The sequence below is a fragment of the Trachurus japonicus genome, chromosome 13, assembly GCF_045865225.1.
Source record: "Trachurus japonicus isolate A0001 chromosome 13, Traja_1.0".
NCBI classification, from domain to species: domain Eukaryota; kingdom Metazoa; phylum Chordata; class Actinopteri; order Carangiformes; family Carangidae; genus Trachurus; species Trachurus japonicus.
Window position 1 is genome coordinate 13,127,535 of NC_140919.1, and position 22,352 is coordinate 13,149,886.

At 39.1% G+C, this 22,352-nt stretch overlaps 1 protein-coding gene and 1 long non-coding RNA gene across 3 annotated transcripts; both read left to right on the plus strand.

The window, feature by feature from the left end:
- The first annotated feature begins 382 nt into the window (after positions 1 to 382).
- Positions 383 to 13,930, plus strand: LOC146975661 (uncharacterized). Its single transcript, XM_085794876.1, has 22 exons — positions 383 to 511; positions 1,101 to 1,306; positions 1,635 to 1,745; positions 2,784 to 2,897; positions 4,662 to 4,758; positions 5,701 to 5,753; positions 5,842 to 5,934; positions 6,038 to 6,139; positions 6,250 to 6,378; positions 7,075 to 7,197; positions 7,667 to 7,709; positions 7,810 to 7,871; positions 8,475 to 8,514; positions 8,613 to 8,728; positions 9,357 to 9,473; positions 9,563 to 9,658; positions 10,462 to 10,518; positions 11,870 to 11,989; positions 12,099 to 12,191; positions 12,283 to 12,381; positions 12,484 to 12,525; positions 13,505 to 13,930. Exons 1-22 carry the CDS (start codon positions 490 to 492, stop codon positions 13,913 to 13,915), a joined length of 2,346 nt encoding a protein of 781 aa, XP_085651002.1. The 5' UTR covers positions 383 to 489; the 3' UTR covers positions 13,916 to 13,930.
- Positions 13,931 to 15,750: 1,820 nt separating this feature from the next.
- On the plus strand, positions 15,751 to 18,641 carry LOC146975662 (uncharacterized). Of its 2 annotated transcripts, none has more exons than XR_015037356.1 (3): positions 15,751 to 15,833; positions 16,261 to 16,491; positions 18,209 to 18,641. It is a non-coding gene; the product is annotated as an uncharacterized LOC146975662 (long non-coding RNA). The 2 variants fall into 2 exon arrangements; XR_015037357.1 differs by having other exon boundaries at positions 15,812 to 15,833; positions 16,360 to 16,491.
- The last annotated feature ends 3,711 nt before the right edge of the window (positions 18,642 to 22,352 follow it).

Below are 22,352 nucleotides of genomic sequence, written 5' to 3' on the forward strand. Positions count from 1 at the left end.
TTCATCTGGACTTTGTGCTTATGCAGATATGCTGCACACAGACTACCCAGTCACTCCAGGCAAAGAAACAGGCATTACCTGTTGGCACAGGTAAACCACAAGTCAGTAGCAGCCAGAGTAGCAATGCGTCGTTACTTTCAAAATAAAACTTGTGTAAAACAGCTCGAAATGAAGCGTGCAGTCTGTACATTGTTGCTGCTTATATATTAAGAAAATCATTCATAAAAACGTCAGGCGTTGTATAGGAAAGTTACAGTTGGCATATTTTTCCTAATAGTAAAGCATTCATTTCAATGGGGAATTTATTTTGAAACGTGTACAGGGAAGTGTCTGATGTTGGCCTCCTCGATACTTTTCCTGTTTCCCCACCCATAACAACACCAACTACACACACGACACACCCACACACCCACAGTTTGAGAGAAAACTGCACAGGTGTGGGTCTGTCAGAGGATACCTGGGTCCCTGGGCAGAGACATCTGGACCTGCATGGAGTATCACCCGCACAAAGGTTTGATTAACTGTCTTTTACACTATGATTTGTTTAAAAGTTTACTCAGATTATAGATTGAGTAGTGTGTGATAGATGAAAAATTGTGTTTCTTTCCTAAAAGAAAAAGCAGATACGCCTACAATATGTTATAAAGTCCAGTTATTCCTGTTTGATAGATGTGCTTCTATGACCAATGTAAATCTGTTTACACCAAAACAAAGACATTACTCTCTTTCCTTGCATTGTCAGGGGTGTGGCACCTTCCTGAATTGCTGTAATAATTGCCTTGTTCATGGCAAAGGTCGCCCGAAAGGCATCAACCTGCAGGCATCATTTTATTAATTTACTGTACCTTTTGTTGGTTTAATACTTCTCCATTTAAACTGTCTATAAAATTATTTAAAGGGGTGAAGCAACAAGGAAGTAGGCTACACTCACACTCTTCCCTTAATTGTTCCAATGCAACGCGGCGTAGTCAGTAGCTGCAGCAGCTGATCCTCAGTCAGTGAAGTTTGTTTTAAGAATTGTGGAACAAAAAATCTGAGTAATTTGGTGTCTGTCAGCCAAACATGTCTAATCCTGTGCAAACCAATCCTGTGCTGTTCAGCTCCAGGTGGAGCAGGCGCTGCAGGTGTCCAGCAGCCAGCAGCAGCAGCAGCAGCAGCAGCAGCAGCAGCAGCAGCAGCAGCAGCAGCAGCAGCTCCAGCTCCTCCTGCTGGTCTGCAAACCGTCACTTTGGTACTAGAACCTGCAGACGTGGGAGATAAGAGTCGGCCCGGACCATGCTCAGGAAAAGGAAAAGGAGATGGACAGGTGAGCAGCAGAGACACTCGGAGGACAGAAAATTAAGACTAAGATGCTTTATTGTCATTGTATTTCATACAACAAAATTTCCATTTGAGGCATTCCCAGATACCCATAGCAGCATTTAAATAATGTTAATAATAATAATAATTCATCCTAAAAACCTAAGCAATAAATACTAACAACAATAGCCTATGTACTGTATCATTTCATTTTATTCATGGAGCTTTAGTTCTAACTAAAGTTGCAAAAATGATACATGATAAATGATAATAAGAAAAGTGTTGTGTTTAGACTGAACTTATAATAATCTCTGCTCTCTTTGTCTGTCCCACAGGAACTGTACTCATTTGACAGCTCTCTGTCGTCTTCAGACAGTGAGGATGAGGGCATTGGCAAGAAAGAGAAGAAGAAAAAGAAGAAAGTAAAGAAAAAGAAGAAGAAGAAGGTATGTGTTTTCCAAAAGCTTATTTTTACCATGAAACACGCAATATGTACTTTTTAAAGTTTTATTATTGCCGAGTTTTCTCTTAAAAACTTGATCAGTCTAATGTGTTTTCACTGCAAAAACTAAGAATATTTGTCGTATTTCTAGTCAAAACTAAACTCTTTTCACTTAAAATAAGACTCATCGCCTAAAATTTAACTTACTTTTAGATCATTTTCACTTGTTTCAAACTAATTTTCACTTGAAATAAGTAGAAAAATCTGCCAGTGAAAGCAAGTTTGTTGTGCTTGTAATAAGAAAGAAAATCTTGCTCCACTATCAGATTTTTCTACTTATTTCAAGTGAAACTATGCTTTAAAAAAGTAAAAACTAGAAACAAGATACATTTTAATGTGATGTTTCTTCTTATTTTAAGTATAATGAGATTTGTTTTGACTAGAAATGACATTTTGACTATAGAAATAAGACAAATATTCTTGGTAAGATATTTGAGTTTTTGCAGTGTTATTAGACAAAGCACTGAAACTGAAACCGTTTGTTGATCTTGTTGCTTGGTGAGGGTGTTTCCTTCATTGGAATCAACCTACACCCACGTGAGTTCAGTTTGCAGAAATCATGAGTTTGCACAGTCATGACATCTGACAGAGGAGGGAAGTGCAGTGCGATGCCGATGCTGCACTTTGCAACAGCAAATCAAACAGCATAGAACTAGGAATGAGATTCATTTAGATCACCTGCCACTGTTGCAAAAGGTCTAACTGATTTACGACATAGTTGCGATGGGTGTGTGTGTAATTTCTTTTTGTGTAAAATGGTGACTTGTGTATAGTTTCTTTTGTGTGTACTGTTGCCAAGTGTTGGAGGAGCCCTTCCCTCCTGCTGCCTCCTCTGACAAAGCCTCGCTCCGCCGTGTTTGTAGTGACTCATTCGTTTAGATTCTCGTTCACCACTTTCTCTGACAAAGGGATTAGTATAAATAAACCTGTTCAATGTGCACACCGGGTTGAGCAAAAACATTCCCTCCCTGTTTCTCAACAGGACTCCAGCTCGTCCTCGTCTTCATCCTCATCCTCATCCTCCTCCTCGTCCTCCTCCTCCTCCTCTTCTTCCTCCTCCTCTTCCTCCAGCAGCTCTTCAGACAGTGACAGCGAGGTAAGTCGTGGGGTTTCGGCGCTGATCAAGGAATCACAGAGTCTTTTTAGTTAGTTTAGTTTATTTCGGACATGTTAAAAGAAATAAAACACAATACAGTAATAGGACAGTAATGGACAGACATAACAAATAAGATAGATAGAATGCCTTCATTGTCCCATAAGGGAAATTCATCTTCACACTCTGTCACTGATCAATATACAACACTGAAATAAATACTTTGCAAAGACACATGAACATATGATATATGAAAATAAAGATAATTTGATTTTTTTTGTTTTTTTCATATCCGAAAAGAAGTGGGAAGAAGTAAAACTTATTTACTCCCACCCCTTATTCATAAATTATCTATCAAGCTTTCTTGTCATTATAATCTATACAATAAATTAATTTATGAGTTTATCTAGCTGGATTTATTCTAATATATCATCACTAATCTTTATCTCTCTATATACAGTAGTCATATACATATAAAGACATAAAACACATACATACATACAGTCTCAGAGAACTTCCTTTTGACTGCAGCGTCGCTTGCATTGATCATTTCGAGAGGACTCGATGATGCTTGATGCACGGCTTTCAGTCGAATCCTTCAAACGAGCTGAACAAACTGTAGATCTGATGGTTTGACAGCAGCAGTTTTGTTTATGTTAATCCTTTAGATTTAGAAGTCTTTCCCGCAGCACTGCTAAATTAAGTCATTGGCCACGAGCACAAACAATTTCTCATCAGCTCACAGGGGATTGATGGTCCCTTCTAACTATGCCGCTGCCTTAGGTGAGGATATATGAGTTTGTGAGCGCTGACAATAACAAGCTGTTAGGAGAGTATTTAGGGTGGATGGGCTGTAAAATGGAGTGCATTTAGAAATAATAAAACTGAGCTTTTATCACGTATTTTAGCGAGTTTGGGGGCTAAGTGCTTCAGCCCCCTGCAGAGCCGCTGTGTCAACAGTTTCAGTTTTGAAAGTAAATGTAAATCAGAGAGCAGCACACAGGTGCCTGAAGCATTTCCCCTTCTTGTCTAGTGTGGTAACATTTTGCCTCAGGTGACTGCACTCACATGATGCCATGATGTCTTGCTCATTTTTTGAGGGTGTGGGTGGAAAGTCAGGAAAAGCGAGAAGGTCTCACAAGTTTTATAAAGACAAAACACAGAAACAGGTGAAAGATTTTGGAATTTATATCACCGCAAATCTGTTTTATACATCTGAAAGGAACATTTAAGTGAGATATCTCAGAAGCAGAACAGCCAGTGGATATAAACCAGGAATACATTTCACTGTGGCCACTATAGGTGGAGACTTGAATATCCTGTATCTGATAGCAGTCGGTATCTGACAGGAGAGGAACACACCCAGTGACAGCGTTAAAAACACACTTTGTATCTAGAGCAAGTCATGACAATAAAAGCTGGAGTGAATCTGGTTGTGTTCTTTACTGGGAACTCCCCACAGATCACAAATATATATGTGTGTATATAGCCCTACTGCTTACACATGCATCCATATCTGTCATATGTAAAGTCTGTGTATATCATGGGTTGGTTTTGGCTGCATGGTCACAACAGGTGTGGATGTTTGTTATCTGACTAAGGGCAGACAGACAAGTCTTAATCTGTAACTAGTAGGAGATACCCCACCCTGAACACAGTGGTTTTTAATCTTTATTAAGACTTTATGGAGCTGCTGTAGCACTTTGCAAACAACATTTACAATAGAATGAAACATACAGTGATAGAAGAATCAACAATTTCTTGCAGGATGACAAGAAAAAGAAGAAGAAAAAGGAGAAAAAGAAGAAGGAAAAGGAGGAGCAGAAAGAGTACGTCTGGAACAATGTCGTCATATCTCACGTTGGTAAGAAAAACACAGCGTTTCTCATTTGCAATGTAAAACTGTGATATACTGTAGTGTGTACTCTGGTAAAACCATTGCAGCTCTCACAGATGCTTCACATTGGCAGGTAATTTCTCCTCTGCTGAGCTGGATTGAAACTTCCAGTTTGTCCAGACCGTCCAGTTTAGCACAGAGCAGAGTGGGCCACTAGTTTGCATTTAAACTCTGACAACGTGCAAATTTAACATCGTCCATGTGGTCAACAAATGTCTCTAAAGTTCTGTGTTTATAGCTGCTCACAAAAACCTCTTCATTCAGATTTTCATTTATTTCCATTACTTCAAAAAGTAGGTTCATTACCTTTAATTGTCGGTGCAAGCTATTTTTAGAACGGCGGAGCAGAGCCGCAAGCTGCTCAGAGCTACGCTACGGAGGCTCATGGGATTTCTTGGTTTCCCTCATCAAACTCATCAAATACACAATCCAACAACTCCAAAACGCTCTGGTGGACAAGTTGTGACCTGCACATTCACCACGTTATGAGATAATAACAGAACGTTACCAGACAGAGTTGTTTTAGAGGTAAATACAGAGACTGCTTGCTGAAAAACTGTCCCTGAAGGCAACGCGCATCAGCGGTTTTGCATGCATTTGCCTCTAAACAACTCTGTCTGGTAACGTTCTGTTATTATCTCATAGCGTGGTGAATGTGCAGGTCACAACTTGTCCACCAGAGCGTTTTGGAGTTGTTGGTTTGATGAGTTTGATGAGGGAAACCAAGAAATCCCATTAGCCTCCGTAGCGTAGCTCTGAACAGCTCACGGCTCTGCTCCGCCGTTCTAAAAATAGCTTGCACCGACAATTAAAGGTAACAAACCTACTGCTATGGCTATAGCGATTATGGCAGTGGGCCAATTTGCCAAAATGTTGAACTATCCCTTTAACAGTATGAAATGTTTTCAGGTCCGGATGGAGAGCTTGAGCAGGTTTCTGCAGAAGGCCTGAGCAAGAGCCAGGTGAGGCAGAGGAGAAATAACTATCTACTTTAAACATGCTTCTGTTAAACCTTTACTTCATTTCTTAAATGTATGATTTTTATTTCAGGATTTGTCCTCATCGGATGAGGAGGATGACAAGAAAAAAGAAAAGAAAAAGAAGAAGAAGAAGGATAAGAAGAAGAAAAAGAAGAAGAAGAAGGTGCTGTTCAAAACATCACTCAATTTCACAAAAAAAAATCAAATGATGTCACGAGGACAATGAAAACTTTTATATTACTAAATATCTCTTCCTGTGTTTACAGGACTCATCCTCTTCCTCATCTGACAGTTCATCATCTGACAGCGAGGATGACAAGAAAAAGAAGAAGAAGAAAAAGAAGAAAAAGAAAAAGAAGAAGAAGAAGGCAATACAAAAAAAGAAACTTTGTACCAGAGAGACACAATAACAAGTGTCTCGTCTGTTTGTTCTGTCTCAAAAACAAAAACTGTTTTGTTTCTTCTCCGTCTTCCGCAGGACTCCAGCTCCTCTTCCTCAGACAGCTGCTCCTCTTCGTCTTCCTCCGACAGCGATGATGACAAGAAGAAGAAGAAAAAGAAGAAAAAGGACAAGAAGAAGAAGAAGAAGAAGAAAGACAAGAAAAAAGTAAAATTTCCAGCTTAATTATTATAATTAAAGCAGAAGTAAGCGATCCGGTCGTTTTGGCTAATGCTGCGTTCCAGGCAGGCTTTTGAAACCGTAAATTACAGCTTCAAGTCACGACTTACGACTTTGTAGCGTTCCAGGCAACCCGCTCGTGTTTTTCCGACCTGTTTTACCTGTGAAAGTCACTATAACGGCCACTCGTAACTTCCGACCCGTGAACTCGTACCAGATCGAACTGGTACGACTTCACAGGTCGGAAAAACACGAGTTACGGGCTACCTTGAACGCACCATAACGTCTTGTCAGCCGATGGAGTTCGCAGCCCCCGCCCTCGTCATGGATCTATTGGTCCTCGTCCCTACGTCACCACATTCAGGCGCATCCCTTGGCTGCACACACAGCCCTGCATGCCGTTCTCTCTCCTCATTGGATAAAACTTGTAGGATACGAGGAAAGTTTTCTCCTCGGCTCACAGCAGAGCAGAGTGACTGACAGACCCGTGTTTCGGTCCAAACACTCTATGTAAGTGATTGCTGTCGGAAGATAGAACTATTTAAGACTTATATTAACACAAAAATATCGCTTACTTCTGCTTTAATAATGCGTTAATAGTTTAAATTACATTAAACTGTGAGTCACATATAGAACAATGCATGACCTTTGATCTGCATGTTTGTGTTTGTTTTACTGACACAGGATTCCAGCTCTTCGTCTTCATCCTCATCCTCATCCTCATCTTCTGACAGTGATGATGATAAGAAGAAAAAGAAGAAGAAGAAGAAAGACAAGAAAAAGAAGAAGAAGAAGGATAAGAAAAAGGTATTTAAAACAGCCTGTAAAGGTTTTCAGGTCAGGTCACATTTCCCACTTTTGTTTTCCGCATACATGATAATTAGGTGCATTATTTGGAGATAGTTACTTTCCCTTTTCAGTGCATGACTGGTGAAGGTGTGTTTTTTTTTCTTTTTCCTTTTTTAAGCATTATACAAACACATTCCCACAACAGTTCACACGCCTTCGGAGAAAGTTAGTAGTAGCCTGTTCTTGTCGGGGCCTGCAGGAGAATGGCATGTCAGTCACGGTGCAGAGTTTCACCACACCTCGCCTCATACTGCTGATCTTTATTCAAATCTTTAGCATGAAAGAGACAATAGCGGGGTCTGTGCACTGGGATCTGGATATAAAGGCTGTGTTGTTGTGTTTTTGCATGTATGACTATAAAGAAAGTTATACTGCATAATCCTGACTGTATCTGAGCTTGTTTGTGTGTCTGTGTGTGTTTCCACAGGATGAAGAGGAGCCCAGCGGTGTCAGTGCTCTCTCTGGTGAGTGTTTCCACTTTGTTGTGAGTGACCAACACACAATAACACACAGTCATCACTGTTCATGGTGTTGATGCATCTGTATTGGACTTTTCTCCATTTTGTGCAGGTGGTGAGAGCGCAGAACCATGTGCTGACGGAGATAAAAAGAAAGATGAAGATGCTGCTAAGGTGACACACTCACACATACAGTAATATTCTGCCCTACAAAGGCAAAGTGCAGTATCTGTAAAAATGCCAAACTGAGAAAAACAAGCTTTTTGTGTTTTTCATTGTCAGGTTTAAGCATCATGAATAACTACCAAGTCTATGATTGATTAGATAAAGGTGGACTGAATTAAATGCATTTTGTAGTTTGTCTTTCTGACCAATTTTGACCATTTTATGGCAGATACTGCACTTTTGCCTTGGTTTTGGTGCAGATACTGCACTTTGACTTGGTATTAGCTACAGATAAGGCACTTTGGTAATACTCCAATGGAATTATAGAGTAATTATAGAATATAGGGAGTACAGTTACTCTTTGCAGATACTGCACTTTGTCTTGGTTTCACAGTGTTTTTTTGGATGTACAGCAAAATAAAAAGCCCAATAACTCTGGAAATTTTAGCAGTACCAATATCAAATTCTACCAGATTGAAGAGAACACACTTTTGATTGGTCAAAAAAAAAAAGTAAAAAATGCAGATACTGCACTTTGCCTTTGTACATGCACATATTGCACATAACTGCACAAGCACACTGAAAGTAATTTCTGTCGTTTTGTCATGACAGAAAAAGGCTGCAAAGCTTAAAACAGCAGGAGCATCAGCTGGTATGTGTTCCTCTCTGGCTCTTCCACAAATCAAATACAAATTGGAGGAATTTAATTGAGGTGTCATTTTCGTGATTGTAATTTGGTTTCCTATCCAGCAGGGGCAGCAGAGGCATTCCCTGATGAGGGCAACCTGAGTGACGATGAGGGAGAAGGAGGCAGTGAGTCGGATAAGAAGAAGAAGTTGAAGAAGAAGAAGAAGGAGAAGAAAAAGGTAAAGTGGAGCTAAAAATATGTTTCCTTTAAAGGGACATTGTGTAACTTCTCCTGTTATCTATTCATGAAAATCGATTATTTGGTTCAAAAGTCTGTTTTTCATTAATCAGTAATCCCCCCATCAACAAACTGAAGTGTTCCTTTCAGCTCTGAATGAGCCGTTCATATCATTCATATCTACATGGAGCGGGTAAGCTCGGTGCTGGCTGCCATGTCGTGTCGCCATGTTTTTATGTTCAGTGGCAGCGTGATGTGTTTTTTGCTGCATTCACCTGCAGTCGGGCAGACGGCCGTCGGTAACAAACCAGATGTCATTTTAGTCACAGAAGTCAAGAGAAAGACGGTAAAACGTGGGTCAGGTAAACAATACGACATCGCCATGACAACATATTGTCACGTGTATTGTTTATCCGTCTGCCGTCTGCCCAATTTCACGTGAATGCAGCATGAAAAATACGACTGAGTTGCTTGCGATATACAACCACAACGCTAGATAGGAGGAATTCCTACACAATGTCCCTTTAAACATAGTGTATCACCATGTGCTGATGCATTTAACAGTATTTACAGTTATGTTATCGGATATTCAAGATTTGAAACTTCATTTTGTTTGATTTGATCCACAGGATTCCTCCGGCTCCTCTTCATCTGATAGCTCCTCGTCTGATAGTGAGGATGACGAGAAGAAGAAGAAGAAAAAGAAAAAGAAGAAGAAGGCGAAGGCGAAGAAGAAGAAGGATAAGGTTTGTGTCTTCAAAACACATGTGTGTAGTGGTACAGTTGTGTATTGTATTTATAATATTAAACCACACTCTGTGCTTTTGTTTCACAGGACTCCAGCTCTTCCTCTTCATCTTCTGATAGCGAGGATGACAAGAAGAAGAAGAAGAAGAAAAAGAAGAAGAAGAAGAAGAAGAAAAAGACGAAGGTAAATAATATGCAGAAAAGTTTAATGCTATCTTCTAACAGTGTTACATCTTCAAAGTACACTGCAAAAACTCAAAATCTATATATTCAAAATGTCATTTCTAGTCAAAACAAATCTTATTATACCTAAAATATGTATATTTATACATATACATACAGAGTTATACATAAAAAGTAGCTTGTTTTTAGACACTTTTGACTTATTTCAAGCATATTTTCATTTGAAATAAGTAGAAAAATCTGATAGTGGAGCAAGTTTTTCTTTCTTATTACAAGCACAAAAAAACTTCCTTTTACTGGCAGATTTTTCTACTTATTTCAAGTGAAAATTAGTTTTAAACAAGTGAAAATTATCTAAAAGCAAGTTCATTTTTAGGCGATGAGTCTTATTTTAAGTTGAAAGAAATTAGTTTTGACTAGAAATGAGACATTTTGACAAGAAATACGACAAATATTCTTTGAAAGATTTTGAGTTTTTGCAGTGTGCTTCCTCTTTGCCCAGATTGCGTTGATTATTATCCAGTTAAACATAGAGATGATTTGATATTCCACGACGAGGATGCATTTCTGTGACTAATTCTGATTTATAAACTTGTAGAAGTGCAGCTCTTCTGATGATAGCTCTTCTTCTTCATCCTCATCATCGCCATCCTCCTCTTCTTCTGATAGTGATGATGACAAGGTGAGATGACACATACTACGCAAGCAGCAGCACACACTGATACGAGTGCACCACACTTTACAGAGGCAAACAGCTGCACAGTTCAACAATCAAAGGAGAATGTTTTTTTTTTATTTCAGAAGAAAAAGAAAGACAAGAAAAAGAAGAAGAAGAAGGATAAGAAGAAGAAGAAAAAGAAGGTGAGAAGACTGACTCATCTTTCCATTTTCATGTCCAGGAATGACAATGAGTTACAATATTTTGAAAAACATTTGGGAATGTTCTCCGAAAATTGAATTTGTCCAAAACTCTTTTGAATTAATTTGAAAAAGACGAAATCCTAAAGCATATAGAGTGCTGAAGCGGAAGCAGGAAGTAACGTCGCCATGGGACCTCAACTCGGAAAAAGTCTCCATGTAAGTGAACGGGAGTCAAAGTTTTATTTCGTGATCCGACTGAATTGTGCCATGAGAAGAAAATATGTCCTCTACCTGTTTAAACCATCATGTTTCATGCAGAGAAATCAGCAGTTTATCGTAAAACGGCAACGGAAGAATGTATTTTGTGTGACGATGCTCTACAGACTACAGTTCTGGTGTCGTACAAAAAATACGTCACCAACTGACACGGGAAAGGGCGCCATGCGGTGTGTGACGTCACCTACGCGACTTGTAGTCTTTCTGGTTACGGATTCTTCTGAATTTTATTTTACAATAGCTTTACAACAAACTGCTGATTTCTCGGGATGAAACGTGATGTTTTAACCCTCCTGTTGTCCTCCTGGGTCAAGGAAAAAGGAAGGAAGGAAGGAAGGACGAAAGGAAAGAAGGAAGGAAGGAAGGAAGGAAGGAAGGAAGGAAGGACAAAGAGAAAGATGGGAGTAAAGAAGAAAGGGAAAAGGAAGGAAAGATAGAAGGAGGGAGGGAACAGATTGGGTCAATTGGGTCAAAAAGGAAGGAAGAAGTAAGGACGAAGGGAAGGAAGGAAGGAAGGGAGGGAGGGGAAAAGGATTGTGGAAAGAAGGAAGGGAAAAGGGAAGTAAAGAAAGATGGGGGGAGGGAACAGCTTCGTTCAAGGAAGGAAGAAGGCAAAGAAGGGAGGAAAGAAGGAAGAGGAAAAGGGAAGGAAAGAATGGAAAGATGTAGGGAGGGAACAGATCAGGTCAATTAGATCAAAAGAGGGAGGAAGAAGAAGTAAGGACGAAGGGAAATAAGGAAGGGAAAAGGGATTGTGGAAAGAAGGAAGGAAGAAAGGAAGGAAAGAATGAAGGATGGAGGAAGGAAGGACAGAGGAAGAAGAGATTGGGTCAATTTGACCCAGAAGGACAACAGGAGGGTTTTAAACAGGTAGAGGTCATATTTCTTTCTCATGGCACAATTCAGTCGGATCACGAAATAAAACATTGACTCACGTTCACTTAACTTGGAGACTTTTTCCGAGTTGAGTTCCCATGGCGACCGTTACTTAAGGAAAAAATAATTCACTGTCTCTACTTGATTAATGAAATGTGACCGTAAATGTGTATTATAACAATTTCACTCCTCTTTCCAGGACTCTTCTTCTTCTTCTTGTGACTCCTCATCTTCCTCATCTAGTGATGATGATAAGAAGAAAAAGAAGAAGAAGAAGAAAAAGGACAAGAAGAAGAAGAAAAAGAAGGACAAGAAAAAGGTGAAAACAATCTGCATGTTTTGTATCTGCTGCTATTAAATGTGTTATTTTCTGTTTATTATTATTATTGTGGCAGCGTAGTAACACAGTTGCCATGTTCACATCCCAGGACTCAGATTCTTCTAGCAGCGATGACGACAAGAAGAAGAAAAAGAAGAAAAAGAAAGACAAGAAGAAGAAAAAGAAGAAGGACAAAAAGAAGGTAATTTAGTGTGTGATACATATACAGTAAATACATCTTGATGAAAACTGTTCTTGAAATACATAATTCACATTATTAAACATCTGAACAGGACTCCAGCTCCAGTTCATCGGGTTCCTCTGACAGTTGCAGCGGCAGTGATAAGGAAAATAAAAAGGAGAAGAAGGACAAGAAAAAAAAGAAGAAAAAGGTACATTACTCATATTCTCAGTGGGAATAGGGACACTTACTAACCTTTTTCTCTTTGAGATGAAATGAGTGAATCTGATTGGTTCCCTGTTTGCCCCCACAGAGTTCTGGTTCATCAGGAAGTGAAACTGAGGAAAAAAAGATTGTAAGTTTGCTCAGATGTGAAAATTCTGTGAAAAAGACGACGGATGATGATTAAAGGTTTATGTAATCTTTAGGTGAATCTCCACCCTTTGAAAGGTTAAAGGATAATTACCGTTTTTTTTTACAATCTGGACCTTATTTCTAGCATAAAATACGATCATTTACTCACCCAAATAACTTTGGTGTCATATCTGTATAATGCGAGAACACGGGGCAGCGCAATGCAGCTTCTGAATAACACATTATCTGCTGCAAAACTCATTCATTCCACCAATATTTTGTTATGATAGGCTAGTGCTATTCCCCCCTGAGTCCAGGGTTAGCTGTTATCAACATCCGGGGTCTCTAGGTTGACCTACTGACCTCTGACCTGGATGATGTCATCTCTGAGTGCCGCGCGGTGCGGCTTGTTGCTACCGCTAATGCTACGCTTCGTTTCTGCGTGTTTCCGACTTGTCAGAACAAAATGAGCAGCTGGACGAAGTTCAGCTTCCTCAGGCTTCCTCTCCGCAACCTGGACTCACTAAAGCTCCGGCTAGTTGAGCTAAAAAAGGACCTGAACGCCGAAGTGGAATGATTATTATCAGAATGAGCCGGGCAGCGGTCGGAGATGAAGTCATCCAGGTCAGAAGTTAGTAGGTCAACCTACAGACCACAGATGTTGATAACAGCTAACCCCGGACTCAGAGAGGAATAGCACTAGCGTATCATAACAAAATATTGGTGAAATGAACAAGTTTTGCGGCGGATAATGTGTTATTAAGAGGCTGTATTGCGTGCCCCATTTACTTGCATTATACGGATATACGCGGCTCTCGGCTGGAGCTAATTTCGTCAGAACGACTTGTAATGACACCAGAGTTATCTGGGTGAGTAAATGATCGTATTTTATGCTAAAAATAAGGTCCAGATTGTAAAAAACTGCAATTGTCCTTTAAGCTGGTTTTCTATTTGAAGTATATGTGTTGATGTCATTGCAGGAGAGCACTGAAGGTGGGCAAAGCAGCGAGCCCAAAACAGGGGCTTCAGGTTCAGGTGTTGGTGGAGGACTTTCTGCTGCCACCACCACCACCACCCCCTCCAGCAGCAGCAGCAGCAGCAGCAGCAGCTCCAAGCCGGGCGGTACTACTGTCTCCTCCTATGCATCACTGCCCTCAAAGCCCGTCCTGAAGCTGGACCCTCTTTCTCCTCCAGCTGTGTCCAAGCCCCCTGCCCCTGCCTCTGCCTCTGCCTCTGCCTCCTCCCTGAGTACGGGAGAGAGGGGGTCTCCCAACCGCCGGCCTCTCAGCCCCATGGAGTCCCTGATGGGGAGCACCCGGAGGTACGGAGACGCAGGGACACGTTCCCACCTCCCAAGTGATCTACTGAAAGGCCCCAGACCCTATCAATGATGACACGTCATAAATAAATTAATCGAAAATAATGTTGTTACAGATTTTTTTTAAAAGTGTGTTTTACATGACAATTAGAGGAGGTGTCACTGCCCTGATTTTATGCAATAAAAACATGATTAATTGTTGGAATACAAAGGTTATTAGGGAATTATGCTCTCTGACGTAATTAAAATATTCAAGATAATTAGAGAATGAAAAATTATTTTATCTTTTTTTATTGGTAAGAAAAAAAAAACACATTTGTGGAGGAAATGTCTCTTCACAATAAAAAAGAACTAATTTCAAATGCTTGCTTTTGGGGAATAAAACAGATGTAATTTGCTTTGTGTCTTGTGCCTATTGTTGTTATTAATATTGTTGTGATTATTGTTATTATTATACTAAGTTTCACAAGTTGCCTTCAAGTACTCCTTCATCTCAGACTCTCCAAACAGTAGAGTAGGCTAAGAACTAACAAATTGATATTTCCTGGCAGCATCTGATTGTTAATGTTTGTATTTGTCGGTAACACTTTACAATAAGGGTCCCTTAATTAACATTAGTTAGTACATTATTAAGCATTAATATATAAACTAATGTGTTACTTAATGCTGAGCAATACATACATGATAACTAATTACATTATTCAACTTTTATTATTACTTAATAATTTATTAACTAACTTTGAGTAGTAAACATTAATGAACTGCTTACTAATAGGCTACATTAATTAATGTGTTTCCTAATCCTAAGTAATACATAATAATGATTGTTAATATATCTGTAAACAGTTAATTAATGCTTAATAATGTACTAACTAACGTTAATTAAGGGACCCTTATTGTAAAGTGTTACCTATCTGTCTGTTTGAGTGTCCATTACTTTGATAACAGCCCTTAACTACTTAAATTTAGTTGGCAGACTAGCCTACAACTTTAAGAACAAGTCTGTTTTATGATTCTCTGTTATTTCCGCCTGCCCTTGAACGTAGCTCCCTTGCTAAATGAATTTACTTTACGTAATACTTGGACGTTTCACCCAGGTGGAATGAGGGGGCGTGGCCCGGTGAGTAGCTACACGGTCACGTGGTGTAGGTGCGGTCAGTCCAGAGTTCCTGTGTGTGAGAAAAGCAGCCTGACGGTGTTTGTTGTTGTCACTTGTTTGGAAAAGCGCAGGAGGAACAGTCAGCATGGATTTCGATCTGGCGTCAGGTGCGTTCACACTCACACTGCAAAACTCAAAATCTTTCCAAGAATATTTGTTTTATTTCTTGTCAAAATGTCTCATCAAAACTAATCTCTTTCCACTTAAAATAAGACTTGTCACCTAAAAATTAACTTGTTTTTAGAGAATTTTCTCTTGTTTCAAACAAATATTCACTTGAAATAAGTCGAAAAATCTGCCAGTGAAAACAAGTTTTTTATGCTTGTAATAAGGAAGAAAAACTTGCTCCACTATCAGATTTTTTTTTACTTATTTCAAGTGAAAATATGCTTAAAACAAGTTAAAACTGTATGAAAACAAGCTACTTTTTAATGTGATGTTTCTTATTTTAAGTATAATGAGATTTGTTTTGACTATATAATATTCTTGGTAAGATAGGCTATTTGAGTTTTTGCAGTGCAGATCTTTGTTAATGCCTCATGAGCTTTGCTTGATTGCAACTTCACTATTTAAGAAGCAAAAAGGAGCTACAGTATGGGGGCAGGATTTGGACCTCCAATATACAGAGGCTCTGCTTCATAAACAAAACCCAGAAGACAGTAACTTCACTCTTGTGGTTTAAAGACTCAGATACTTGATGACACTTTTATTCCAACTCTGTACATTTCTGTCTTCTGCAGCTGTGGACAATAAGGAGGAGAAGGTGAAGGCTGAGGATGCTCAGAAGGATGAGATCAGCTGGCCTTGGGGCAAGGATAAGGACAAGGACAAGGTAGGATCTCTATGTGCACGTCCTTACACAGATGCTTTTCCAGGTACTGAGACATTGAATCAGGCATCGCTGTCTTTCTTTTGCTGATGAAACTAGTTGATTTAGACGGTTTTATTTGCATCAAAAAGCTTCCTCTATGTTTCATCTGCTTCCTCGTTGACACGATATTTAAATTGAACAATTTAACAATTTAAATCCTTGCTCAAACCCACCTCTTCTCCCTGGCTTTTAACACTCCTAACTGACTGATTGTTTTATCGTGACAGTTCATATTGTTTCTTATATTTTATGTTTATTTTATTGGGCTTTTATCTAATGTATTTAATTGCAATTGTATTTGTTTGTAATTGTAAAGCTCCTTGGCTAAAGGAGCTTGACTTGACAATAGAGTAGACCATTGACTTGCTTGCTTGATTATTAATTTTAGAGCGGCGACAAGCACAAATCTGGGAGTAAGGACAAGTCTGACAAGCACAAGTCCGATCACAAGGACAAGAGCAAGGACGGACACAAGGACAAGAGTAAGGACGGACACAAGGACAAGAGCAAGGATGGACACAAGGACAAGAAGGACAAGAAAAAGAAGAGCAAGGATGGAAAGTCATCAGGGACTTCTTCATCTTCCTCTTCATCCTCCTCCTCCTCCAGCAGTAACGAGGTAAGGCCCAGCAGAGAGAGAGCAGCTTCACTAAATTTGACTTTTGATTGCACACAACAGTTTTAGTCTTTCACCTGGAATGTGTGAATGGGTGTTGTCACAACTTTTTTTTTAAAAGAAAGAATGCGATAAAATGCAGCTGAGCAGGTACAACGTACAGCAGCCGTCACACCTCGGGACAAAGGTTGACAGGTGAATCATCAGCTCAGTGTGTGTGTGTGTGTGTGTGTGTGTGTGGAGCATCCACAAACAGGTCTTGCCAGCAGCGCCAGTTGTAATCACGCCTTGCACACCACACCCTCCTCCTGTGTGTGTGTGTGCACTATTTTCATCTGTCGCTCACACTGTTTCCAAGTGATTACATCTCTCTGTATATCTATAGACACATTGTTAGAGTGTCAACCGGCGACCAATCACAGAGCGACATCTACGATCTCATCACCTTGAGGCTGAATTCCCTCATACTTTATTTGCAGCTTATTATTGTCCTTAGAAACAGGACAACACATCAGTCATAGTTGTATGAATAATAGGTTTTACACAGTAAGTGACCAAAGCAAGAAACAGGAAGAGCCCATCCCAACGTGGGGGAGAGGAGACACTGGTTAGATAAGGGAGTCATAAAAGAACTGCTCCTATCTAATCGGTTGCAATGGTTGTGAACCAGTGGTGTAGTCTAATTTTTTGTAGTGGGTATACTGCTTTTTAGGTGGGTGAACTGTAGCCTACATACTTGTATAGACTGGTGGTTCTCAAACTCTTTTATATCAAGGACCCTAAAATGACACAAATTAGACAATGGACACCCATTGGACAAAATTTTGAAGCAAACACCAGAAATACACAAACAATCAATGTACGTTTAAATTAGGCATACATTTTTTGAAAGATTATAGAGAAATTTCTGGAAAAAAAGTGGTAGCCTACAATTTCTCCCAAAAAGTTGAAACATTTCTAGAAAAAAGTGGTAAAATTTTGCAATATTTTTTTTTATTTTTTAGAAAAATCTGGTAATATTTTAGAAGAAACTGGTAAAATTTCTCAAAGAAATTCTAGGAAAAGTGGTAAAATAAAAAAAGTCAAACAATAATTTAAAAAAGTGGTAGCCTAAATAGTATATACTAAATAGTAAAGTTTTTTTAGTTTAGTTTTTTTTTAATGAGAAGAAACTGGTAAAATTACTCAAGGATTCTAGAAAAAGTGGTACATTTTTTCAAAATATTATTTAAAAAATGTGGTAAAATTTCTCAAACAAAAGGGGGGGCAAACAAAAAAAATAAAAAAATAAAACAATAATTAAAGAAGTGAAAAAATTCTAGGGGAAAGTGGTAAAATTTCAAGAAAAAGTTGGGGATCCCCTTGAACTCTGTCAACCCTCCCACTTTGAAAACCACTGACATATACTTCAGTTAGATAGTTTTGTTGTACTGAGTATACTGAAATATTTATGCATTGTCAGTGGGTATACTGAGTATACCTGAGTATCACATAGACTACTCTACTGTGGTGAACAGGCTGATCTCAGACCTGTCACAGTCTGTCTTCTCTACGCTTCAGAATATTCCTCCTCCTCCAAAAATGGTGCTTGTTACGGCTCACGCTGCTGCAGGACGATTCGTACATTAAAGATGGAGAAGGAGCCGCGGCACTTAAGACGTTCTTTAATAAATCATGTTTCCTTTCTGCAGTAACAGCATTGTCCTTTTTGTCATTTCAGGACTGATGCTTCCTGAGGGACGGGACTGCTCCGTTAGTCTCTTATGATGTTGTCCATTGACAAAGTGAGTGTATATGTGTGTGTATCTGTGTGTGTGTGTAGATGTGCTTGAGCGTGCAGTTGTACCAACTTTTCTTCTTGTCTCGCCACTGGTGTCACAGAAACATAATGGTTTTGTGTAAACAAATCTGCCGATTCCTAGAAGTGAATGTCCTGACAACAAAACCAAAACAACTGAAAGTTTCCTGTTCCACAAAATTCTCCTGTCTCATCAAGTGTCTTTTCATCGCCACTAGATGGCGACGTTCTTTCATTCTTAAGGTCAGCCAAAGTTTAAGGAGTTTTATTTTAAGGATTTACACTTTTTTTTGTGTTTGTCATTGTATTAATATTACTTGATGATAAAATGAACATTTACAAACATTATGGGCATGCAGAAAAGCATCAAACTTGCACCTGTTAAAATGACAAAATGAATAAAGAGGCAATTATTGTTTTATCTCTTGTGTGGTTTGTATGAATGAGAGTCAAAGAGTTTTATAGTTCAGCTGAAACTAGTGAAAATGAAAAACCATGTTCCTCAGTGAAAGTGTAATGGCTGCAGAGATCTTGATTGGACCTGATGTGACATCTCCTGCAGGTGGACCAGCTAGAAGATGCTTCACTTTATTGTATAAAAGTACTACTAGACAAAGAAAAAGAAAAAAATACTCCACTGCAAATTACAATTCTGCATTATAACTGTATCTATGTACAAATACTGATATATTCTCAGCAAAATGTACTTACTGTATGTATGATGTATGGTAATTATTATGCAGAAGGACTCAGTGTTATATTGATAAATTATGGATGTATTATGTATAATCAGCATTTTTACACTACTGACAAAAAGTTAGGGTTATTCGGCTTTCAAGATGAAATTTCAGACTGCATCTAAAAAAAAATGCACTTTACAGGTGAACTTAATTTGACCTTCTCTAAACTTTTGAATGCACATGCACCAACTGTTCAATGTTTTTAGTATTTATCCACAACAAAAAGCATTTGATCTATGAATCGTCCACTAAATGTTCTGGTTCAATGACAGTTTGTATTGAAACGGTCGTCTTCATCAGGCTGTTCACATTCTGACATCATGAGACCAAGACGACACCTGTATAACAGTAGCAATCCATCAACACCTGCATGGGCATGTCGAGGCTTCAGACGATGAGATGTTGTCAGAGGAAAGTGTCATCAGCAGGTTGAACAGAGACACAGAGAGACTGGGAGAAGTCACAGAAAGGCAGAGACATGGACGTCCATTGATCCACATGACAACGCATTGAGACACGAACATTTTTTGTTGTGGTATTATACCCACCACTGTTGTTGGCTTTTGTTCCCGGACATTGTTTGAGATGAAATTACCATTCCATACTTTTTTATTTATTTATTTATTTGATTAGAACATTGCATATTAATCAACATGTCAGCCAGAGCATCAATGTAAATATGCCGGAGTTAGCATAGTTGCTAATTCACATCCGTTGTCCTAAGGCAAGTCATCAAATACAAACAATATACCAGTATATAAATAGATAAAACACAGTTTTACACAAAAAATAGGTCCCAATTCACATTAATTCACATTAAGAGTCCATATAGAAAAATAGAAAGACAAAAGGTTATGTATAGAGCTGGCTTGCTACTAACCACCGAGGGTCTTTTTGAAAGTGGTGTAAGTGGCACACTTCTGCTTAAATGCCATACTTTCATGAAATAATATCACTGTAACATTTTTTTTTACATTTTCCATCAATTCTACCTGAAAGTCAAATATCCCTAACTTTTTGTGTGTAAATGTTGTACTTCATTGAAATGGAACAGGGGCTAAATACACACTAATTCCTTAACATGAGAATATAGTTTGTATGTTAAATCTGCAAAGTAAAAGATAATGTGGTTTAAAAAAAAAAGTATATTTCTCTTTAAAATGTGGAGGAATGTCAGTATTAAGTAGCATCAAATGCATCCACTGGCTGAGGTGGACACACTTAGACCCAGTTAAAATAAAAAATAGAATAGCATGGGGGTAAAAACTGAAACCCCAGCGGTAGTAAAGGGTCCAACACCTGGAAGAATGCATGATGCAGCACTAAAACACAAAGTTTACCCATTTACCTCACATCAATATTCAAGTTATTGTGAACTCCAGCCAGGACTGACAGGAGAGGGGAATTACTGCATTTAGCATTGAGGATCTCCTTCAGGTCTTTTGAATCTTTTATGGGGGTGCAGAAAAAAGAAAAATGGAGCGGTTTCAGAAGGGAATCAATAATAAATCAAGCGTGCATCTTTCTGTGGCTGCTGTAGAAACCCAATTTAACCCATCCATCATGTTCAACCCCTTATTTTTATTTAACCTATGAGGGAATATTGAAGGGAGAAATCAGCGTGGGATTTACAAGGATGCTGACCTGTTGACGGATTGATCCGGTCGGAGCAGAGCAGAGCAGACCGACGCATGCAGTTTTCATTTGTACCAAAAATGTGAATCTCTTTTCAGAGTATTAGAACATTTTGTAGGAGTGTACTGTAGGAGCTCGGGGTGTGTGTGGAGAAAAGTTTAAAGAGGCAGAGAGCGAGAGATGAAGGAGTGATTTGCAGGCCTCGGGACATGCTTAAGCTCTTCTAACTTGCACCTTATTTGTCTGCGGTGACAGCTAAACGTCTATGAATTCCTGCCAACAGCTTTAGGGCCAAAGAAAGGATGGAGGGATGGATGGATGGATGGATGGATGCATGGGAAGATGGATGAAGAGGGCACTGTACTGCCCACATCATGTTTCCCTTTGATTTTACTTTTCTTGATGTCTGAAAATCTAATTTTAAAAACCCGATGCAGTTTTTCGTTTGATGTGTTTGAGGCGTCTTTTTTTTTTTCTTTTTGGCTAAGTAACTGTGTGCAGTCCTGTAAGGAGTCATTCAGTGCTGAGGTGAGCTGAGTCTGAGTGTGATGAGTGGATCACAGTGATCAGAGGACTGAACACGGGCTGTTTGATGCCGTCTCCTCTGCTGCTTCTTTTAATCACTGAGTGGCTCCTTTAGCCCACAGCAACTCCAGTGTGTGTGTGTGTGCGTCTATGTGTGTGTGTGTGTGTGTGTGTGTGTTTTCCTGCTGTGCTTCACTAAAAGCCCTTGTCTTTGAACTAGCAGATTATCCTCTACAACGTGATTTAAAATCTTTATGATTGAACTTTCCAGGAGCGATGATGATGCCTTTCAGTGTCTTTCGCACACAAAGAGGTGTCAGTTGTATGGATGCACGTTGTTCCATTTGATTCCCGGTGTCAAAATTATCATAAAAAGTGCATGTGTTCATTCGTCTTTGTATCGTGTCTGGTTTAGGAGTTATTATGAAAATCGACGTATTGTTGATGTTTGAATTTCTAAGAATCCTAAATTGGTCGCTCTCACACGTTTAGCTTTGTCGCTCATTCCATGACTGCACAACCCTTACAAGTTGTACCTCGTTGGAAAGGTGACTGATCAGGCTTTCCGTCCGTCTGAAAGGCAGCACGAACCAGAATTATTAAAAGGGTGAAATTATGGACTGAAAAAACATTTCTGAACTTTTTTTTGAGTAAAAATACTAAAATACTACTCAGAGTTCATTTTTCTCTGATAAAGATTTGTTTTATCATCTCAGTGACCTTCCCATTTGATTACTGGTGTTAAAATTTATCAGGAAAAGTGTGTTCATTTGTCTTTGTATGATTTGTGTTTTCGCCATTCGTGCGGACATAAATTCAAAATGGCCACCAAAAAACTCCCATGGGACATTAGTTGACCCGGGCAACAAGCAAAAATCTTAAGTAGACACCTTAAGGGTCCTTAAAAACCATGTTTCAAAAATGTTTTTCTCTGGGACATTATGGGACCCCTCATTCCTACTAGACTATTGTGACTGCTTCTCTTGGTGCCACATGAATATTCCTAGTAGCCTACAGCCTATGATCTAAAATGCACACCCCAGATATAAATAGTCTTTGAACTTGGCCATTTCATGATATTATTCCCTGTATTCATCACCTCTAGAAAATGACAGAGGTGTCACCAAATGATTCTTTTCTATTGGTGGTTCAGTGAACGCACCGCG